Source organism: Sminthopsis crassicaudata, chromosome 2 (assembly GCF_048593235.1).
Source record: "Sminthopsis crassicaudata isolate SCR6 chromosome 2, ASM4859323v1, whole genome shotgun sequence".
NCBI lineage: Eukaryota > Metazoa > Chordata > Mammalia > Dasyuromorphia > Dasyuridae > Sminthopsis > Sminthopsis crassicaudata.
Window position 1 is genome coordinate 503,773,011 of NC_133618.1, and position 20,177 is coordinate 503,793,187.

Sequence of the window (20,177 nt, forward strand, 5' to 3'; positions counted from 1 at the left end):
TTTGGAGGTGAGGGGTAGGGAGAAATTACTAAATTCTTAAGTTTCTATCAAATTTACCATGAAAAGTCCCCCTCCAACCTATTTTCCCGCCTATTATCCATTGATGAGAATCATTTGGGGAAACATACAGAAAGTTCAATGGACAGAACAACAAACTAGGTTCTATTAGCAGTTTTGCCACAAGCAAATTTCCCCACTAAAAAATTGAAATAAAAATACTCAACTTGTACCTACTTCCCAAAGACATTGAGAAGCCCAATTCTTTATTTAATATTTTAAAATGAGGTATCAATATTATTGCATTTACTACTTACTAGTCAACGAATTCCAGAAATGAAAATAAGATGACTGCTTTTTAAAGACAGGCCAGAAATATGGAGCTACAGAATTCTGTGATTCTATTCTTGTCGCTACCTTTTGCAGCAGAGCTTGGAGTTCAGACAAACTTCCACCAGTAAACAGAGCTCTAACCTCCAAAATGTTCCTTTATCCAAGTCTTAGGTCTCTCAAGATCAGAAACTTTGATTGGTACCCAAGGGGCAGACCAAATTGAGCAAGGATTTTTAACCTGCCCATCTGGGTTGGATAATCAGAAAACCCTACATTGTTTCTTCCATTGAGGGATTAAGAAAAGTGTAAGAGGTAGTAGCATGATGTAGAAAGACTGGGAGTCAGGATATAAAGATTCTAGTAGTTTTGGTTCTGATATTAACTTGCTCTATGACCTTAAGGGGAATCTTTTCCCTTGTCTGAGCCTCAGTTTCCCCACCTGTAAAATGAGGAGATTGTATCCAGCTTCTAAGCTTTGACGTTCTATTTCAATTAAAATACAGCATTTGCTCAAATCATCTTACTTCCAATTTGCTGGTTTGACTTCAACATTTCATTACAAGTTTTCTCATCCAGCCTACTTCTCTCTTCTCTCAGATAAGATCTCTTCGGTCCACTTTCTGCTAAGCCATTGTTCCACCCTTCCACTGTGCTTGCCTAAAGCTTTGCTTCCCAAACTGGCTCAGCTTCCCTAAATGTGTGACCTAGTTAGAGTACAAGGTTGAATGAGAGAGCTGTCCAAGTGCCTAAAAAAGCAAAACTTAACACACTTGATCCCAAACAAGATATGAAATTCTTTGCCAGGAATGGAGATGGGACCCAAAGTCCCTTTGGTACACTGTACCTACTCCCAAAAAGATTTTTTAAAAAGAAAGAGCGCTGTATCTTGTTGACAATGACAGCAGTCACGCTCAGCAGTACCATATGGGATCCACAATTTAGCTCCATTAATGCTCTTAATTTGAAGACATCAAGCACTAATTACACACTGGGTACTAAAAAGGCAAAACCCTTCCCTGGTGCCAGCTACTTAGTGGTGCTCTGTTGCCTTAACAGCTGGTTGAGGTAGATTCAGGCCAAACTTAGGGCCTGCTAGATCTCTTAGGTGGAGGAGAGGCCAGCAACAAGGGGCAACCAAGCACAGCTCTTGGTGCAGATGAGGGAACCACAGTCCTCCCCTGCCTAGATCAATCAATCAGTCTAATCTATTTACTATCTCTGATGGGAGGCTCATTTTAGGCATAACAATAAGTCTTCCCCAAGCCCAAACACCGAAACTGGAGGGCAGTTTAGATGGGACTTGGGCTGGCCTTTCCCCAGTTTCTAATCTCAGGGAGATTCTGTCCCATGGTGAGAGGTGGCAGGGCTTACCTCCTGTTCCATGTTGCCATGCAGACGCAGGAATTTTAATCGGGAGGAGGCAGATGGTGACTGCCCTGATGCTGGGGCCATGGAGCTGCTCAGCAGGGTCTGGAGGAAGAGGTGGTAGTAGAACTCGACCAGCTCACAGCTCGAGAAAAAGACAATCAGCTTCTGATTTTTTTCAAACTGTTTCAATCCAAAGGAAAACAAAACAAACAAAATAAGGCAAGAGACTTTGTGATCAGGTTAACATACAAAAAGAATCAGAAGCTAAGATGACTGGCCATGCTGACACAGATTTGAAAACATGGGCAATGGAATAACTCTGTTCTTGAGACAGAGGTGAGAGAGGTTATTCGAAGGCTACATCCTAACATGGTATCAATTTGTTTGTCGCTGTAAAGAGTACATATTTTTTTAGTGAGGCTCAGAGACACAGTAAGGCTTAGTAAGCATCTGTTTACTTTAGTTTACATCTGTAATTAACTCTAAAGGCTTGAGTTCCTCCATCTACAACTTTCCTTTCAAGGGTCCCTTGGAAAAAAACATTATATAAATACAATAAATAAATACTATAAAAACCATAATCCTTAAAAAAAAAAAAAAACACCAAAAAAAACTCAAGTCCACTAGCCTCAGTTTCCCTTATCTGGAATTGGTCCTCTAAACATTCTTACTATCTATTATATTGTCAATATCAGTCCCAGGAAAGATAATTTTTTAGTGATGCTTTGCATGACTGTCAGTTCCCTCCTGTATATGTCTAAATATGATGGAAAAATTCCTCCTGTGATCTACAGCCTAAAAAAATAGACAAGTGTAATAGTTGAGGGTTTCCAATCAGAGTGTGATCCTTGTAGAAATCTAGCTTATTCTTTCCAGGACCAGACTAAATGGCAGATCAGTTCCAGTCCCCATGCTAACCTCACATTTTCCAAGAATGAAGGCTGCTAGTGTGACAAGTTTCAATTTGCTGGGAACCAGGGTCACATGCTGTTGGAGTTTCTCGGGCACAGCAAAGCTGTCCGGCTCAGCACTAGTTTGTAGGTGATGGTCTCCTCTAGCTGCTTTGCAACCTTTGATGTGTTGGTCACAGGTTTCATCTGATACAGAAATACTGATTGGATTGTGCAAACTGATATCTGCCAACCTTGCTACACCTTTTAACAAAAGAGAAAAGGAGAAACTGGTGATAAATCAAATAAGGTAACATGAACAATGCTTCCCAAGCTTTAAAATGCTACCTATTCTTCCTATTATTATTATTATTAAATATACAATGTGAAATGGGTCATTTACATATACAACTTCTCATTGGGATATTAGGGCTTTTTAGTTGGACTTCTTTTCAATGCCAGTACATTTCCCATGCCAGTACAGTCTACCTAAAGGGATAGAGCCATGGTTTTTTCCCCCAGTATCCCATGGGACACAGACACAAAGATGAGGGCCCTGAAAAGGCAGAAATTGATGCCATAAGAATAACAAACAAGGATTTGGAAAAGTTGGTTCTAGTCCCTATTTCATTAGTTACTGACTATATGACCCTGATTATTTGATTTCAGTGCCTTCAGTTTCTTCACCTGTAAAAGAGACTACAAATTTCTGTCTTATATACCTCATAGTGATGGTGGAAAACTCAGCAAGATGAATATGCTTTGAGGGTGTTAAAGGGAGTCTAAGGTACAAAGGCTATGTTAAATACACACTTAGAATGTAAAGGATAAAGCTTGATGTTGGAGCAGAGAGTAAGCCTGTTTTCAATGGGCTGCTCACATACTAAATCCATAGAGGCTGCAGACCATGTGGCCAATACTCTTGTTTACTGATGAGGAAACTGAGACTCAGTGAAGGAAAGTACCTTGCTCTGGTCATACAAATCAGATCCTGAATCTGAACTTGGGTCATAGAACCCCCAAACCAGAGATCTTTCCTTCTCCTCAACCTTTCTTGCTTGAAGGGATTCTTTAGGCTTTGCTGCTCTTTTTTCTTTTTTTAACCAAAGCCTTCTCCTCATTAACTCTCCATTAATGACCCTGGGCAAGTCACTTAACCCCAACTGCCTCAACAAAACAAACCAAAACTCTTGATTAACTCATTGAAACCCTCTGCAGAATAAAGAATAACATTTAAACAAAACCATCTGAGAGAGCTATTGTGTCAATGTATATAGAGTTTCATCATACCTCTATATGCCTCATCTTTCTATGATGTGATTCCTTGTCAGGGACTAGTTACTTTTAGCAATACTCAAATGGGTATGTGGACATGTCATGTTCAATTTCAAATAATAATTTAGGTTATGTACATTAAAAATGAAGACATCACAAACATCATTCATCCAACAAACCTTCAGTAAGAGTGGCTGATAATAGGACATTCTGACGTTTTTCACACTCTGAATTGATGGCGTTGAGAATCACTGTAATGTCCTTCTCAAAACCCAAATCCAGGATCCTGAGATTGTAAAAGAGGGAATTCATATTTATATCAGGGGAAATGAGTCAGGTTGTGGGCTTTGCAGTTTAAAACAGAAAACAGAAGAAGCAAACATTTCCCTATGAAGTCTGTGGGTTTAGTAGAAGGAAGCTCACCTGTCTGCCTCATCAATAATCAACCACTGTATTCGACTGAAGTGAATGTTTTTGGTGGATTTAATGTGATCTACCAGACGTCCAGGAGTAGAAATTAGGATGTTTATCCCTTTGCGTAGCCTTTTTAAAATAAAATACACAGAAACATATGTAATAAGGCAAATGTGTCTATATCAATAGAAATCTCAAGAAAAAAACCACAAAACATAACAGGTAGATCTGGGTTTTTTGGTAGTATTAATTCCAGATACCATAAAATCATGAAAAGCCCTTTAGCCCAATAGATGAAATGAAAATATATGATTAACAAGATGCAATTGAGTTAAAAGTCTTTTGCAACCTCCCTATCTTGCTGAACACAATTATATATTTGGATTTCAGGTTAAAGAGTGCATTTCAATTTCAACATATGACCTATTACCAACTATAAAACAATATAAAAGATTAAAAAACAGATGGTTTTGACTTTTTTTCTGTCACTATTTCCCACCTCTAGCAACTAGGGCAATCTATAATATTAATAATCAGTGTAGATGTACTTAAAAAAAAAAAAAAAAACCTTCTCAAAATTTTACTATCATCTATTACTACTACCACTAGCACCACCACAACTACTACTATTACTACTACTACTATTATCACTACTATTGATCCTGCTACTACTCCTGTTCCTGCCCTACTACTACCACTCTCCCTCGGGAGTATTAAATCAGAAGGCTCATCAATATTTTAAAAACAAAACTAACTGTCTGGATGTGACAGTTCCCTGCTGACCCAATAGCTTCTTCTGTGTTGGAACTATGAAACATGCAGCCTGAGAGAAGCTTGTCCCTGATTTAAAGGAACCATGGGTAAGAGTGATTCTGAAAGAACTGTAGGAGAGAAATGGGACCCCAAAATAGAATACTTAAACGGTTTGTTCTTACCTGGCTTTTTCTGATTTTCTCTTTTCTCCCCCCATTAACACTCCAGGCACAATCCAAGTAAATGGCTAGAGTGGAGGGAACAATTCAAGATCAATATAAAACTTTTGTTCCCCTTTAAACCTAGAGCACATGAACTAAATAATTTTTTTTTAGTCATTTAAACAAATCAAGGTAAAGAATTCAGGGTTAATCAGGAAGGCTTAATAATGTGAGATACATCTCATAGGGATCACAATGTCCACAGATAAAGACTGACAATAACTTAAAATTTTAACTCCACAACAGGCTTTCCATGGTGCATAAGAAGATAGAAATGTATCTCTTTTGCAATACTTCAAATAGGTGTTGCTTTTCTCATGGCAAAAAAGGGAAAACACATTTCACAAGTCTATTGCTTTCTGTACTTACAGTAGAAAACAGTGCTTCCCAATACCTAAGCAACAGGGGAAACGGAAGCTTGAGTAAAATCCTCGGGCCAGCCTGGAGCTGACATACACCGAGATTTTGCACCTTTCTCCTTACCCTCATAAATGCACCGCTTGCAGCTCCTAGAGTGGCTTCTGGTGCTCAGTGAGACATTTGGTCATGGGGAACACCTTGAGGAAATATAAGCAGTGAAGGATCCCAATGACCAACTAGGTAAGATACAAAAATCTAGCCGTGGCCAGTACCCAATGGATACAATAGCACAAAATCTTCCCAAATAATTCTCCCAGGGACTAGCATGGTAGGTCAAGGAAATGGAGGACACTAAAAGCCTTTCCTGGGTCTTTAAGGTGTGACTGATTTTTTAACTTTGAAAAATATGGAATGATACACCCCAGCTCGTGGCTTTCTTACCTTCAACAGTTTCTGGACAGTATCAAAGCTTTGTAAAGCCAGCTGCAAAAATTCAGAGAATCGGGATCAACAAAGTGATTAGTATTTCAACCTTGAGCCAACTGAAAGCTTATAATATGCGATTCAAGAAAAAAGATAAACAGTATCTACATTAACTGTGTCCTCCTATACTAGTTCTGAAAACCAAGGAGAGTGCAGGGGAAGAGAGGGGTAAACACATCATGTCTATTTCTTGGATTTATACAAAAATAGTGTTTTGTGCTCCCTCTGCTGGCTCAAATTCCCAGAGCACCACAAATGCATCTAGACATCTCTGGTGCACAAAGAGAGAAGAAATGACATCAAGTCAATTGCAATTGAACTAGAACTGGAAGAGTGAAGCAACAGGCTAACACTTAGAAACTTTGCTACAAAGGGTTAACAACTTCTAAGGGTGCTACTAACGTACTGTTAACATTTTAAGGCAGAGAGAGATATGTTCATTTCTCAAATCTGCAAGAAAGCACAGGGAGCCGTAGAAAAAAAGATGAGATTAATTATCATCTTTTAACAACCACCAAAAGGTCCTGACAGTATCACTTTAACCAGGCATATATAGTTTCCACATGCTTAGTATTCATGAAGCATTGTAGGGAAGTAGCAAGTTTGCTGCTGTAAAAATTTAAATAGCTTCAGTGCCTTCTCCTTTCCTGAAATTGAGCTGAGATATTGCACTGCAGGTTGTATAAAAGGCTGTGCCCAAAACTAGATACCTTCGATCAATTCTCTGCATGGAAAGTTATTAGCATTTGATATAGAAAACACTGACACCCTGTTCTGAAATTGCCTTTGAAGGCAAATAAATCATATAGAAGAGATTTCCAAGGAAGAAAGATCTTGGGAGATTCACCTTCTAGGAAATAAGTAAGATTTGGGGGGGAAGGGGCTTCTTAAAAATTATTTTAAATAAAGACACGTTAATCTTAACTGGTGCTAAGTTGTACAGCCAAAATCAACATACTTCTATTTCATTTTAAGGAAAAAAGCTTTCATGAAATTTCATTTAGTTTTCAGACAATAGGAGATCTATCTGGATGCTGAATTTTCCTTCTAGATTTCTATAAGAATTAACAGTGTGAGAGAGGAAGAAGTTCAGAAAAAAGAAAGAAATAGGTAAGTGGGCTGTGTGATGGTTCACCCATATTTGCTGGCTTTCAGGGAGGAAATATTCAAGAGAAAAAAATTAAAGTTTGAAACTCAATAACACTGAAAATACTTAAGATTAACCTTGAGAGTCAAACTGCCTACCTCTCTTGTTGGCACCAATACCAAAGCATAGGGACCATCACTGCGCTGTTGAGAGAGGTAGAAAGTAATAAGGAATCATGAGTTCACTGAATGCATTTTCACAAAACTACAGACACAGAGAACTTAACATGACACAATTAAAAGACCTCAAGTCACCAGTGCCTTGAACAAATAAATCAGCAAGCATTTATTAAATACCCACTATCTGTCAGGTACTGTGCAAAACATAGTAGATACAAAGACAAAATAGTTCCTGCTCTCTTTTGTACAAAGTAAGTTCTCAATAAATTTTTGATGACAAATAAATAAACCCAAAGATGGAATTTAAAGCAGTTTTTCTCACCTTAATATTACTTTCATGAGATTATGATGAAATTTATACCATTAGTGTTAAATATTCTGATAAGAAAGTATAAACATGCTATTAGATGAGACTGGAAACCCTAAAATTCAAACCCTAACTTTCTCCTTACATACTGAGGAAAAAGAAAAAAAAAAGTGGAAGAACACTTTCTTATGGAGATGAGATAGAGGAAAAAATCAAAGTCACTGGAAAAAAATTTTAAAATATAGAAAAGAAACATGATTTAATCCTATTACCAAAGTAATTTAAGAATCTTTGGTAACTTGATTTTTCCCATTCCCCATAAACCTGTTTTTTTGTTTTGTTTTGTTTTTTTAAATAGGTCTAGTCCTTTAATAATCAAATCTTCTTTTGAATTATTTTGTCTATATTAGAATCTTATTGCATTGAATGTAACTTTAAAAAGACAATATTGTGGCTTGGAAATTTAATTTTTTAAATAAATTTTTGATATGTTTTTTCTTCCACATTACCTACATTTTCTTTTTTTAATTTTAATTTTTAATTTTAATTTTTTTATTGAAGCTTTTTATTTACAAAGCATATGCATAGGCAATATTTTCCAACATTGACCCTTGCATAACCTTTTGTTGCAAATTTTGCAGATAGTCCAATTCATGTTAAATATGTTGAAATACATGTTAGATCCAATATATGTATACATATTTATAAAATTATCTTGTTGTGCAAGAAAAATCAGATCAAGAAGGAAAAAAAAGAAAAACTAAGAAAGAAAACACAATGAAAGTAAATAACAACAGAGAGAGTGAGAATGCTATGTCATGTTCCACACTTTGTTTCATTAGTTCTCTCTCTGGGTGTAGATGGCTCTCTTCATCACTGCACAATTGGACCTGGTTTGAATCATCTTAATACTGAAGAGACACCACTTCCATCAGAATTGATCATTGTATAGTCTTGTTGTTGCCATGTATAATGATCTCCTGGTTCTGCTCATTTCACTTAGCATCAGTTCACAATTACCTACATTTTCTAATGTTTACTTCCCTACATCCCCCCCCCCCCCAGGAAGTCAACACTCTTTATTTATTTATTTTTTAAAAATATTTTTCTTTTTTTTTTTTTAATTTTATTTATTTATGATTTTTTTGACAGTATATATACATGAGTAATTTTTTTAAAATAACATTATCCCTTGTATTCATTTTTCCAAATTATCCCCTCTACTCCCTCCCCTTAATGACAGGCAATCCCATACATTTTACATGTGCTACAATATAACCTAGATACAATATATGTGTGTAAATACCATTTTCTTGTTGCATGTTAAGTATTAGATTCCGAAGGTGTAAGTAACCTGGGTAGACAGACATTAGTGCTAACAATTTACATTCACTTCCCAGTGTTCCTTCTCTGGGTGTAATTGTTTCTGTCCATCATTGATCAACTGGAAGTGAGTTGGATCTTCTTTATGTTGAAGATATCCACTTCCATCAGAATACATCTTCATACAACATTGAAGTGTACAGCGATCTTCTGGTTCTATTCATTTCACTCAGCATCTGTTGATGTGAGTCTCTCCAAGCCTCTCTGTATTCCTCCTGCTGGTCATTTCTTACAGAGCAATAATATTCCATAACCTTCATATACCATAATTTACCCAACCATTCTCCAATTGATGGACATCCATTCAACTTCCAGTTTCTAGCCACTACAAAAAGAGCTGCCACAAACATTTTGGCACCTTTCCCCTCTTTAGTATTTCTTTGGGATATAAGCCCAATAGCAGCAATGCTGGATCAAAGGGTATCCAGGTCTGATAACTTTTTGGGCATAGCTCCAAATTGCTCTCCAGAATGGCCGGATTCTTTCACAACTCCACCAACAATGTATTAGTGTCCCAGTTTTCCCACATCCCCTCCAACATTCATCATTATTTGTTCCTGTCACCTTAGCCAATCTGACAGGTGTGTAGTGGTATCTTAGAGTTGTCTTAATTTGCATTTCTCTGATCAGTAGTGATTTGGAACACTTTCATATGAGTGGATATAATTTCAATTTCATCATCTGAGAATTGTCTATTCATATCCTTTGACCATTTATCAATTGCAGAATGGTTTGATTTCTTATAAATTAGGGTCAGTTCTCTATATATTTTGGAAATGAGACCTTTATCAGAACCTTTAACTTTTAAAAATATTTTCCCAATTTGTTACTTCCCTTCTAATCTTGTTTGCATTAGTATTGTTTGTACAGAAACTTTTTAGTTTGATGTAATCAAAATATTCTATTTTGAGATCGATAATGATCTCTAGTTCTCCTCTGGTCATAAATTCCTTCCTCCTCCACAAGTCTGAGAGGTAAACTATCCTATGTTCCTCTAATCTATTTATGATCTCATTCTTTATGCCTAAATCATGGACCCATTTTGTTCTTATCTTGGTATATGGTGTTAAGTGTGGATCCATATCTAATTTCTGCCATATTAATTTCCAGTTTTCCCAACAGTTTTTTCCAAATAATTAATTTTTATCCCAAATGTTGGTATCTTTGAGTTTGTCAAAGACTAGATTGCTTTAGATGTACCCTTTTTTGTCCTTTGTATCTAATCTGTTCCACTGATCGACCGGGCTATTTCTTAGCCAATACCAAATGGTTTTGGTGACTGCTGCTATATAATATAGCTTTAGATCAGGTGCACCTAGACCACCTTCATCTGACTTTTTTTTCATTAGTTCCCCTGTAATTCTCGGCCTTTTATTCTTCCATATGAATTTTGTTGTTATTTTTTCTAGGTCATTAAAATAATTTCTTGGGAGTCTGATTGGTATAGCACTAAATAAATAGATTAGTTTGGGGAGTATTGTCAGCTTTATTATATTCGCTCGGACTATCCAAGAGCACTGAATGAATGTCTTTCCAATTATTTAAATCTGACTTTATTTTTGTGGCAAGTGTTTCGTAATTTTTCTCATATAATTCCTGACTATTCTTTGGTAGATGGATTCCCAAATACTTTATACTCTCAACATTTGTTTGGAATGGAATTTCTCTTTGTATCTCTTGCTGTTACGTTTTATTGGTGATATATAAGAATGCTGAGGATTTATGTGGATTTATTTTGTATCCTGCAACTTTGCTAAAATTCTGAATTATTTCTAATAGCTTTTTAGCAGAGTCTTTGGGGTTTTCTAAGTATACCATCATGTCATCAAAAATATTTTTCTAGGGAAATAACAAACTGGAAAACATTTTTACAGTTAAAGGTTCCAATAAAAGTCTCATTTCCAAAATATATAGAGAATTGACTCTAATTTATAAGAAATCAAGCTATTCTCCAATTGATAAATGGTCAAAGGATATGAACAGATAATTCTCAGATGAAGAAATTGAAACTATTTCTAGCCATATGAAAAGATGCTCCAAGTCATTATTAATCAGAGAAATGTAAATTAAGACAACTCTGAGATTCCACTACACACCTATCAGATTGGCTAGAATGACAGGGAAAGATAACTCGCAATGTTGGAGGGGCTGTGGGAAAAGAGGTACACTGATACATTGTTGGTGGAATTGTGAATGGATCCAGCCATTCTGGAGAGCAATTTGGAACTATGTTCAAAAAGTTACCCAGTAGTGTTATTATTGGGCTTATATCCCAAAGAGATCTTAAAGAAGGGAAAGGGACCCGTATGTGCAAGAATGTTTGTGGCAGCCCTCTTTGTAGTGGCCAGAAACTGGAAACTACGTAGATGCCCATCAAGTGGAGAAAAGCTGAACAAATTGTGGTATATGAATGTTATGGAATATTATTGTTCTGTAAAAAATGACCAACAGGATGATTTCAGAAAGGCCTGGAGAGACTTACATGAACTGATGCTGAGTGAAATGAGCAGGACCAGGAGATCGTTGTATACTTCAACAACAATACTATATAATGATCAATTCGGATGGATGTGGCCATTTTCAACAATGAGATGAACCAAATCAGCTCCAATAGAGCAGTAATGAACTGAACCAGCTACACCCATCGAAAGAACTCTGGGAAATGACTATGAACCACTACATAGAATTCCCAATCCCTCTAATTTTGTCTGCCTGCATTTTTGATTTCCTTCATAGACTAATTGTACACTATTTCAAAGTCCGATTCTTTTTGTGCAGCAAAACAACTGTTTGGACATGTATGCATATATTGTACTTAATTTATACTTTAACATATTTAACATGTATATTGGTCAACCTGCCATCTGGGGGGGAAGGAGGGGAAAAATTAGAACAAAAGGTTTGGCAATTGTCAGTGTTGTAAAATTACCCATGCATATATCTGGTAAATAAAAACTATTATAAAAAAATATTTTTCTAAAATTATTTTTTTTTTTGGTAAGGCAACTAGAGTTAAATGGCTTGTACAGGGCCACACAGCTATAAAGTATTAAGTATCTGAGGCTGAATTTGAACTCAGATCCTCCCAACTTAAAGGCTAGGATTCTATCCACTGTGCAATCTAGCTGCCCCCAAGTCAACCCTCTTAAAAAACCAAAACCAAAAACAAAAAAAACCCACTATGACTATAAAGAAATTTTCATACAAAATCATTAAATGTAATATTTTGATTAGTAAAAGAACATATTTGAACAATTAGAATGGGCTCCTCCAATACCATTGTAATGACTTGTAAATGTAAAACAAATCAAACTATGTCCACTAAGGGAATCTGGTGTAATGGACAAAAGACTGGCTTTGGAACTGGGAGACTTGGGGTTGAAGTTCTGACTAGAATATACAAACTATAACCAATATTCAATATTTAACTCATCAGTGTCCCTAATAACTTATTACATATGGTTAATATTTGTAATGGGTTTTGTTTTTCTTGATTTCACAATGGGGCAAGAAAGGAAAATAATTTAGAACTGAAAATAAAATAAAATTTTACAAAAGAAAAAACTTCATAAAATAATTTGATCATTTTCTCCAGTACTAATTTATAAAACAGCTCAGAAATTCAAACCAACATAAGTCAATCACAAAATAAGAACTTAATATGTGATTTATCAATATTGGTAACTCTCAAATGGGAACTCCCTCTACCAATGCAACTTAGCACCTTCTCTGCAATTCATTATCTTAGAGAGTTGCCTGGACTCTGAAAGATTAAATAACTTGCCCAGAGTTATACAGCCAGGCTATAACAGGAGAAGGGCTTGAACCTGGTTCTTCTTGTTTCTGAGAGTAGATCATCATTCATTGCTTCCTATTTATTATAATGGAAATATTATTTTGCTGAAGTATACACCTTAGATAATTTTTTTTGAATGAACAAATGACTTTAGATGATATTTCTAAGATGCAAGTTGAATTATTTTCTATTAGAGATGATGAATTTATGTGACTTCATCCGTATTCATTCACCTGTTCTCCAATTTGAAGGATGTATATTTTGGGGATTTTCAACTTAAACTGGGGTGAATTTTATGAAGACTAAAGCTTTCAGCCCTCTACAGAAATCCAAATTTGGTAGGATTGCTTCATTTTTTTGCCTTTGTATCCCCAAAGCAAAACACAGTAGGCACTTACAATGCTTATTTGTTTACTGGTTATTAGTATGGTACATTGACCAATTGTATTTCACAGATTAGAGAACAATTTCAGATAAGATTCAAAAGAGGAAAAATCAATTAGTAAAACCATTATTTGGAGACTTGTTTATACAACTGATGTCAAATTGAATTACTTGTTTGTTCTATTCATAATCATGAATTCTGAATAAAAAACAAGCATGAATGTTCACTCCCATTTTGGAATTTCATTCTTATATATATGTATATATATATATATATTTTTAACAATTTTCATCTACTCAAGCTTATAAACCAAATAGATAAATATTTATTAAGTGTCTACTAAGAGCAAAACACTTTGCGAGCTATATGGAGGATATAAAGAAGTTCTAGATATGGTTGCTGCAATCAAGGTATTATTATTTTACTTAATTTAAGAAGTGATTAACTTTTATAGTAAAAATATAAGCAGAACACTGAATCATGAATTTGTTATTATTCTTCCCCACTGTGAGTAGAAGGATTAGCAATATTTAGGTTTAACATATAGAACACTGCTCAGAGAAAAGAGATTCTATCAGTCCCAATATGGCTATTCTGATTCAATTTGATAGCTGCTTTTTCATAGTGAACAATAACTGAAAAACACATTTTATTTATACGAACCTGTATTCTCAACTTCATTGCTTGAAGAGACTGAACCACAGGGATGCAATAGGCAAGTGTTTTACCTTTTAAAGAAATAAATAAATGTAAAAGTAATAAAAGCAGTGGACGCTACAGACTTCAGCTCTTGCAGAAAATAAAATCGAAGGCCACCAGGGAGAAATGCTGTCCTATTCTTTTGGTGGTGGTGTGATTTTAGACCAGAGGGAGAGAGGAAAAAAAAAAAACATACTTTCATAAATGGATGGCCTCAGTTTAAAGAGAAGGATGTTAAACCAGAATGAAAAAGGATCCATATCCAAATAATTTCCAATTTCCTTCTGATTACATTTTGGTGAATTCCATATTTCTAAAATAGCCAGGAAGCCTTTAGATCTTTATCCACTAAACAAGGAGCAATATTTCCTAAACTGTTCCAGCAACACGATCTGGAGACTGACTTGAGAATCTGGGAGAAAGCTCATTTCCTGAGGTTCTACTTAATAACATCTATGAGTTAAAGGTAAGAGATTCACTAAATGACCCTTTCAAGGTATTTCTGTGATGTGTAAAATATATGAGAATACTAAAAATCAAATGGAACCCCACCAAAGAGCCTACAGAGGACAATGAAAAAAACAACCAAATGACAGAAACTTTGGATTTTGATCAACCTGAACAACCCTCAAATCATATCAATGGAAAAGAAGAGCAAATGAGTTTCTACTGGAGAATTCAACAGAGTGACTGCAAATTGGATTGAAAACAACAACCAAAACATCCCTCATTTCTAAACAAAATGAACATTGTCCCAATAATGTGTTGTGATAAGATCAGTGTCAGTGAAAAGTTCTCTACTCAAAAGTTAATTTCTTTACAGCATTCAATTAATTTTAAGTACCCATTATTGTTAGACTATCTGTGTCTGAATAGAGAACAGAAAATGAGTAGGGAAAGAAAGAGAATGATGTAATTTTCTAATTAAAAGTTGGAACAATCAATAGTGGAAATAAGTTCCGTAGGTCCCTCCTTTTATTAAATGGACAAAATTAGTGTTATAGTTACACTCACCCCCACCCACCCTCACCCACCCCCACACATACCCATTACAATATAATTGTAGGAATACTGAGCAGTTAAAGACAGATGAAAAATTAAATGCTGACCTGATCCTGTCTGGGATCTTACAAGAGCATCTCTGCCTTCTAGCAATGAAGGAATACTTTGCTTCTGAACACTGTGGTGCATAGAGAAAATACACATTTATTTATAAAAAATTACCCCAGAAATGTTTACAGGATAAATAGGCTAATCTGATCTTATACTAACAGAAGGATATGGTTACAAGATGAAAATTTTTGGGTTGATGGGCTCAAATTCCTATAAAATTTCTCTCATCTCTCAGGGCTACAGAAAAGTTGAATTCCATGAAATCAGTTATGTCAAACTGCTATCTCAATTAGAAATTTAAAAATCTAAGACCCTTTTTCTTTGTATAGGTGAGGTAATCAGGGACTAAGAACAGGATGTTAGCAAGAAACTTTTTTAGATGCAATTTTTGAGACTTAATTAAAAGTATGAAGACAAAAACAAAACTCTGGGATGATAATCATCCTACCAAATTTTTTGTTTGATCTCAATATCTTTTTTGATTCCAAACCAACTATTTATTCTTAACCCTTCTGATTGATTCCTATTATTATTACCAGAAGTAATAATTCCACAACTGAAGCTGCACTGTTCTAAACTATTCTGACTACATTATGTTAAGGGAAAATCACTGATAAATCAAATTGAAATAGCAATCTCATAAAATAATAAACTGTATCAAAGTCTTCAGAGAATGAAGACCTAATATAATCCCTAGATGTCATCTAGGTTAGTCCCTCATTTGATAAAGAAATTAGAAGCTAGTGACTTAACTAGTCATAAAATTGGTTAGCCATCTGACATTCCTTCATAATGTGTGACTTAACATTTTCTTTCAGTTCTCTTTACTACATTTAAATTTTATTTCGTGGAACTCATCTGGATCCTAAGGAAGCATCAAGTTTGGTCTGGAGCTCTTACCTGGTCATACTGGACATTTTCAGGACAGTGTTTATTGTTGAAATCTAATAAGATAAGAAGCAAAACCAAGCATGTTCACTATCACTTCCTTGGAATTATAGAATTTAAAGGAGTAAAGGAAACAAAAGAGAAAAATGAAGATGGCACCAATTCTGAAATAAAGCTGAGTTATAATGATATAATAAGTTCTGATATTCAAATGTGGAACAGCAAAATGGCTTAGGTAAAACTCCAAGCAGGGCTTAAATTGAAATTAAGACCAGACAAGAGGGAATGTATTCTATGTTCCTCACTTCACAGTAGGCCTAAACAACTTATTATTAATAAGGAACAGTGTCCATTTGCCTGGAGAAACTGCACAGTATGGTAGATTCCACACCCTACAAACCTCAGGAAATAGACTCTTCAGTTAAAGCTCAAATGCTCTCAATTCAATTCTCATACCCATGGCCACTGGATTCTAACATCCAGTGACTGCTCTGATAAGCACATATGGTAATGAGAAAGGTAAGTGGGACTACATATTTCTTTCACATATCATAAATAAAGCAGCAGTTGGGTCAGAACAGCTGTCAGTCTCTCCCTGCACATGATCTACACCAAGGCAGCAGAGAAACAGCCTTGAGGTCAGGGACTATCTTACTTATCTTTGTTTTTCTCCCAACATAAACCATAGGGCAATGCACATGGTAGACAATTAATAAATGGTTGTTGAATAAATGACAGCCTGAGGCCATTAAATTTTCACCAGCAGAGTATAATGGAACTAATCTGACCTCACTTGACCTGCTGCAAAAATAACCTCATTTCTATTTCTTTCCACAGCAAGTTTCTCCCCCCACCAAACCACCTAAGGTCTATACATATAGTCAACATAAAATAAAAGTCTTCCAAAGGAAGGAACTTCTCTTGGCAAAAAGAAAAACCTTCTGAAAGCTCAGAAGATACTCACCAGATGTGGATGGAGGCCCAACTCATGAAAAGAATCTGAAGTAAATACTTTTTCTTGTACCTGCTTCACCATAGCTCTGCAAACAAAGAACAATATGCCTGTGAATCAGCCTCCAATTCAGTTAAATGATGAAATCAGTAGAATTATATTTATTTTCTTTGATTCCCTCCAATGGATAACCCATAAAACATACCTGTGGATTTCTGGAATTTCAGGGTTGTTTTTAAATAATGATGAAGTCTTAATGAACGGCCTTTCTGCTTGTCTCTCATTAGTTTGGACAGCTGAGTGCTTCTTTGGAGAAATCAGACCTTCTGGCTTTCCCTTCCCAGTCCTTTCAACCTCTTTAACATTGGTTTTCTTGGCGGGGAGTAAAGATATTTCACTCTTTCGTTTTGGTGGGGGCCCTTCACTGGCCCCTTGGAGTTTTCTTTTTGTACTTTTTCCTTCCTTTGGTTTTCCCTAAAGAAAAGACCAAGAGGAGATGTGTTAGTTTATGAACACTGGCTATATAGTGAAGCCTTACCATCCACAGAATTGCCTCATTATGCCCAAATGTCAAGCTTGCAATATTTAAGTTTGTATTTATCTCCATTGACTCAGATTTTTTTTTCCCAAGAAAAAGAAATGAAGAGAAGACAAAAATGGCAAGGAAATATAACTAGAGATCTTCTAATTCAAATCAAGATAAGTCATTTACTTAGATTCAATATCCATAATCAGCTATAAAGTAGCCAAGGACTTAATGACAGGATGATAGATCTAAAGAAAGAAAAATATTCCAAACCAGCAAAATCTTAATAAATGGAATCTTCCTCCCCCCCACTCCCCAGGCTGGGGTTAAATTACTTGCCCAGGGTCACACAGCTAGGAAGTGTTAAGTGTCTGAGGTCAAATTTGAACTCGGGTCCTCCTGAATTCAAGGCTGGTGCTCTATCCACTGCGCCCCCTAGCTGCCCCGGAATCCTTTTTTTTTTTTTTTAAAGGGAGTCAGAGAACTCACCTTTAAAAGTACACATACAAAAGAAATCATGTCTCTGTCCATTTTCATGAAAAAGCTGTAAGGGGGAAATAAAACCCCAGGTATTTTCTCTAGATAAACAGAATAGTAATGAAGTAAGTCCGTGCCTAGACATGAGTGAGCTTATTGGCCAGGATAGCCATATCCCTATTATTTGCAGGAGCAGGAAAATCGTTATTACTGTTCTTTCCTAAAGTGCATGGAGCTCTATCATCCCTCAATCTCTCAAACTGCTCCTCCAGATTCAGGTGGTTGGAGACAGTTCCTAGTCTTCATTCCAATTCCAAATGAGAACTTCTCTCCATCCATCATTTTCCCCTTACACTTCTTTCCAATATTCTTTGCCTTTCAAATTCCCACCTGATCTCCTATAACAGCTAACAACATTCAATATTTTGTTGTTGGTTGATTATTTTTCCAGACGTGGTTTGGTTAAATTCATGTTCCCTCTAGGAGATGATAGATCTAATTTCTTTGGCCTTTCCCTTCTATTTGTACACAAATACTTTACACAGAAACTTTCTGTGAGTGATGTCTCCTTATTACAGTGAGGGGCCTATGTTGCCTTTCTGCTTAATGTGTTCTCTTTTGTTTAAACATCAGCTTATTTTATTCATTCTTGCTAGTCTTGATAAGTAAACAATTTGTATGCATATAAATGTATGTATGTATCTGACTTTGTTTTACTTTTTTATTCTTTATTATAGATCTTTCTGAGCAATTTTAATATAATGTAATTTTACATTTGTAGCAAGAAAAAAAATTTCCTCAATTGATGAATGGTCAAAAGATCTGATCAGATAGCTTTCCAATGAAGAAATCAAAACAATTTATGGTCACATGAAAAAAATGCTTGAAATTATTATTAATTAGAAAAACACAAAACAACCTTAAGCTATCATTTTATAGCTATCAGATTGGCTAAACGATTAAAGGAAAAAGTGACAAATGTAAGAAATGTGGAAAAATTGAGATATTAATTCATTATTGGTGGAATTGTGAATTTATCTAACCATATTAGAGAACAATCTAGAATTATGCCTAAAGAATAATATAACTGTATGTATACACACACACACACACACACACACACACACACACCCTTTGACCCAGCAATACCTCTCTAGGAGGTCTATTCTAATAATTAGGGGAAAAGGACCTATATGTTTTAAAATGTTTATAGCAGCTCTCTTTGTGGTGGCAAAATTGAAATTTGAAGGGATGCCCATTAATTGGGGAATGGATAAGGAAGTGTGTTCTATGATTGTGATAGAACACTATTGTGCTATAAAAAATGATGAGTAGGTTGATTTTAGAAAAACCTAAAAGACTTACATGAAACGAGTTAAATGAATAGAACCAAGAGAACATTGTATACAGTAATAGCAGTACTGGTTTTTTATTTATTTTTATTTTTTATTATAGCTTTTTGTTTACAAAACATGTGCATGAGTAATTTTTTCAACATTGATCCTTGCAAAACCTTTTGTTCCAAATTTTCCCCTCTTTCCCCCCACCCCCTCCCCTAGGTGGTAGGTAATCCAATACATGTTAAATATGTTAAATTATATGTTAAATCCAATATACATATTTATATAGTTATCTTGCTGCACAAGAAAAATTGGATCTAGAAAGAAAAAAAAAAAAAACACAAAAAAAAACCTGAGAAGGAAAACAAAAATGCAAGCAAACAATAACAGAAAGAGTGGAAATGCTGTTGTGGTCCATACTCAGTTCTCATAGTCCTCTCTCTGAATGTAGATGGCTCTCTTCATTACTAAACAAGTGGAACTGGTTTGAATCAACTCATTGTTGAAAAGTCACGTCTATCAGAATTGATCATCGTACAGTCTTATTGTTGCCATGTATAATGATCTCCTGGTTCTGCTCATTTCACTTAGCATCAGATCATAGAATTTTCTCCAGACCTCTATGAAATCATTTTGCTGATTGGTTCTTTTAGAACAATAATATTCCATAACATTCAGCCATTCTCCAATTGATGGGCATCCATGTAGTTTCCAGTTTCTGGCCACTACAAAGAGGGCTGCCACAAACACTTTTGCACATGTGGGGTCCCTTTCCCTTCTTTAAGATCTCTTTGGGAGATAAGCCCAGTAGAGACATTGCTGAGTCAAAGGGTGTTTGATAGCTTTTTGAGTATAGTTCCAGATTGCTCTCCAGAATGGTTGGATCCATTTATAACTCCACCAAAAATGCATCAGTGTCCCAGTTTTCCCACATCCCCTCTAACATTTGTC

The 20,177-nt window shown here is 35.6% G+C and overlaps 1 protein-coding gene across 5 annotated transcripts in view; it reads right to left on the bottom strand.

Annotated features, from left to right (window-relative positions):
* Positions 1–20,177, bottom strand: part of DDX31 (DEAD-box helicase 31) — a 98,873-nt gene that overhangs the window by 59,543 nt on the left and 19,153 nt on the right. For 4 of the 5 annotated variants that reach the window (XR_012486897.1, XM_074293976.1, XM_074293975.1 and 1 more), the window contains 12 exons: positions 17,089–17,357; positions 16,896–16,971; positions 15,944–15,987; positions 15,040–15,110; positions 13,895–13,959; positions 7,340–7,384; positions 6,053–6,094; positions 5,213–5,277; positions 4,287–4,406; positions 4,043–4,149; positions 2,617–2,852; positions 1,702–1,878 (listed from right to left, as the gene is read on the bottom strand). Coding sequence is in view for 4 of the 5 variants with exons in the window: in XM_074293976.1 (XP_074150077.1) it covers positions 1,702–1,878; positions 2,617–2,852; positions 4,043–4,149; positions 4,287–4,406; positions 5,213–5,277; positions 6,053–6,094; positions 7,340–7,384; positions 13,895–13,959; positions 15,040–15,110; positions 15,944–15,987; positions 16,896–16,971; positions 17,089–17,357 (1,317 nt within the window). In the remaining variant the exon portion in view is untranslated. Of the gene's footprint in view, positions 1–1,701; positions 1,879–2,616; positions 2,853–4,042; positions 4,150–4,286; positions 4,407–5,212; positions 5,278–6,052; positions 6,095–7,339; positions 7,385–13,894; positions 13,960–15,039; positions 15,111–15,943; positions 15,988–16,895; positions 16,972–17,088; positions 17,358–17,898; positions 18,623–20,177 lie in introns of those variants that run through there. The other variant, XM_074293978.1, reaches the window with a different exon arrangement.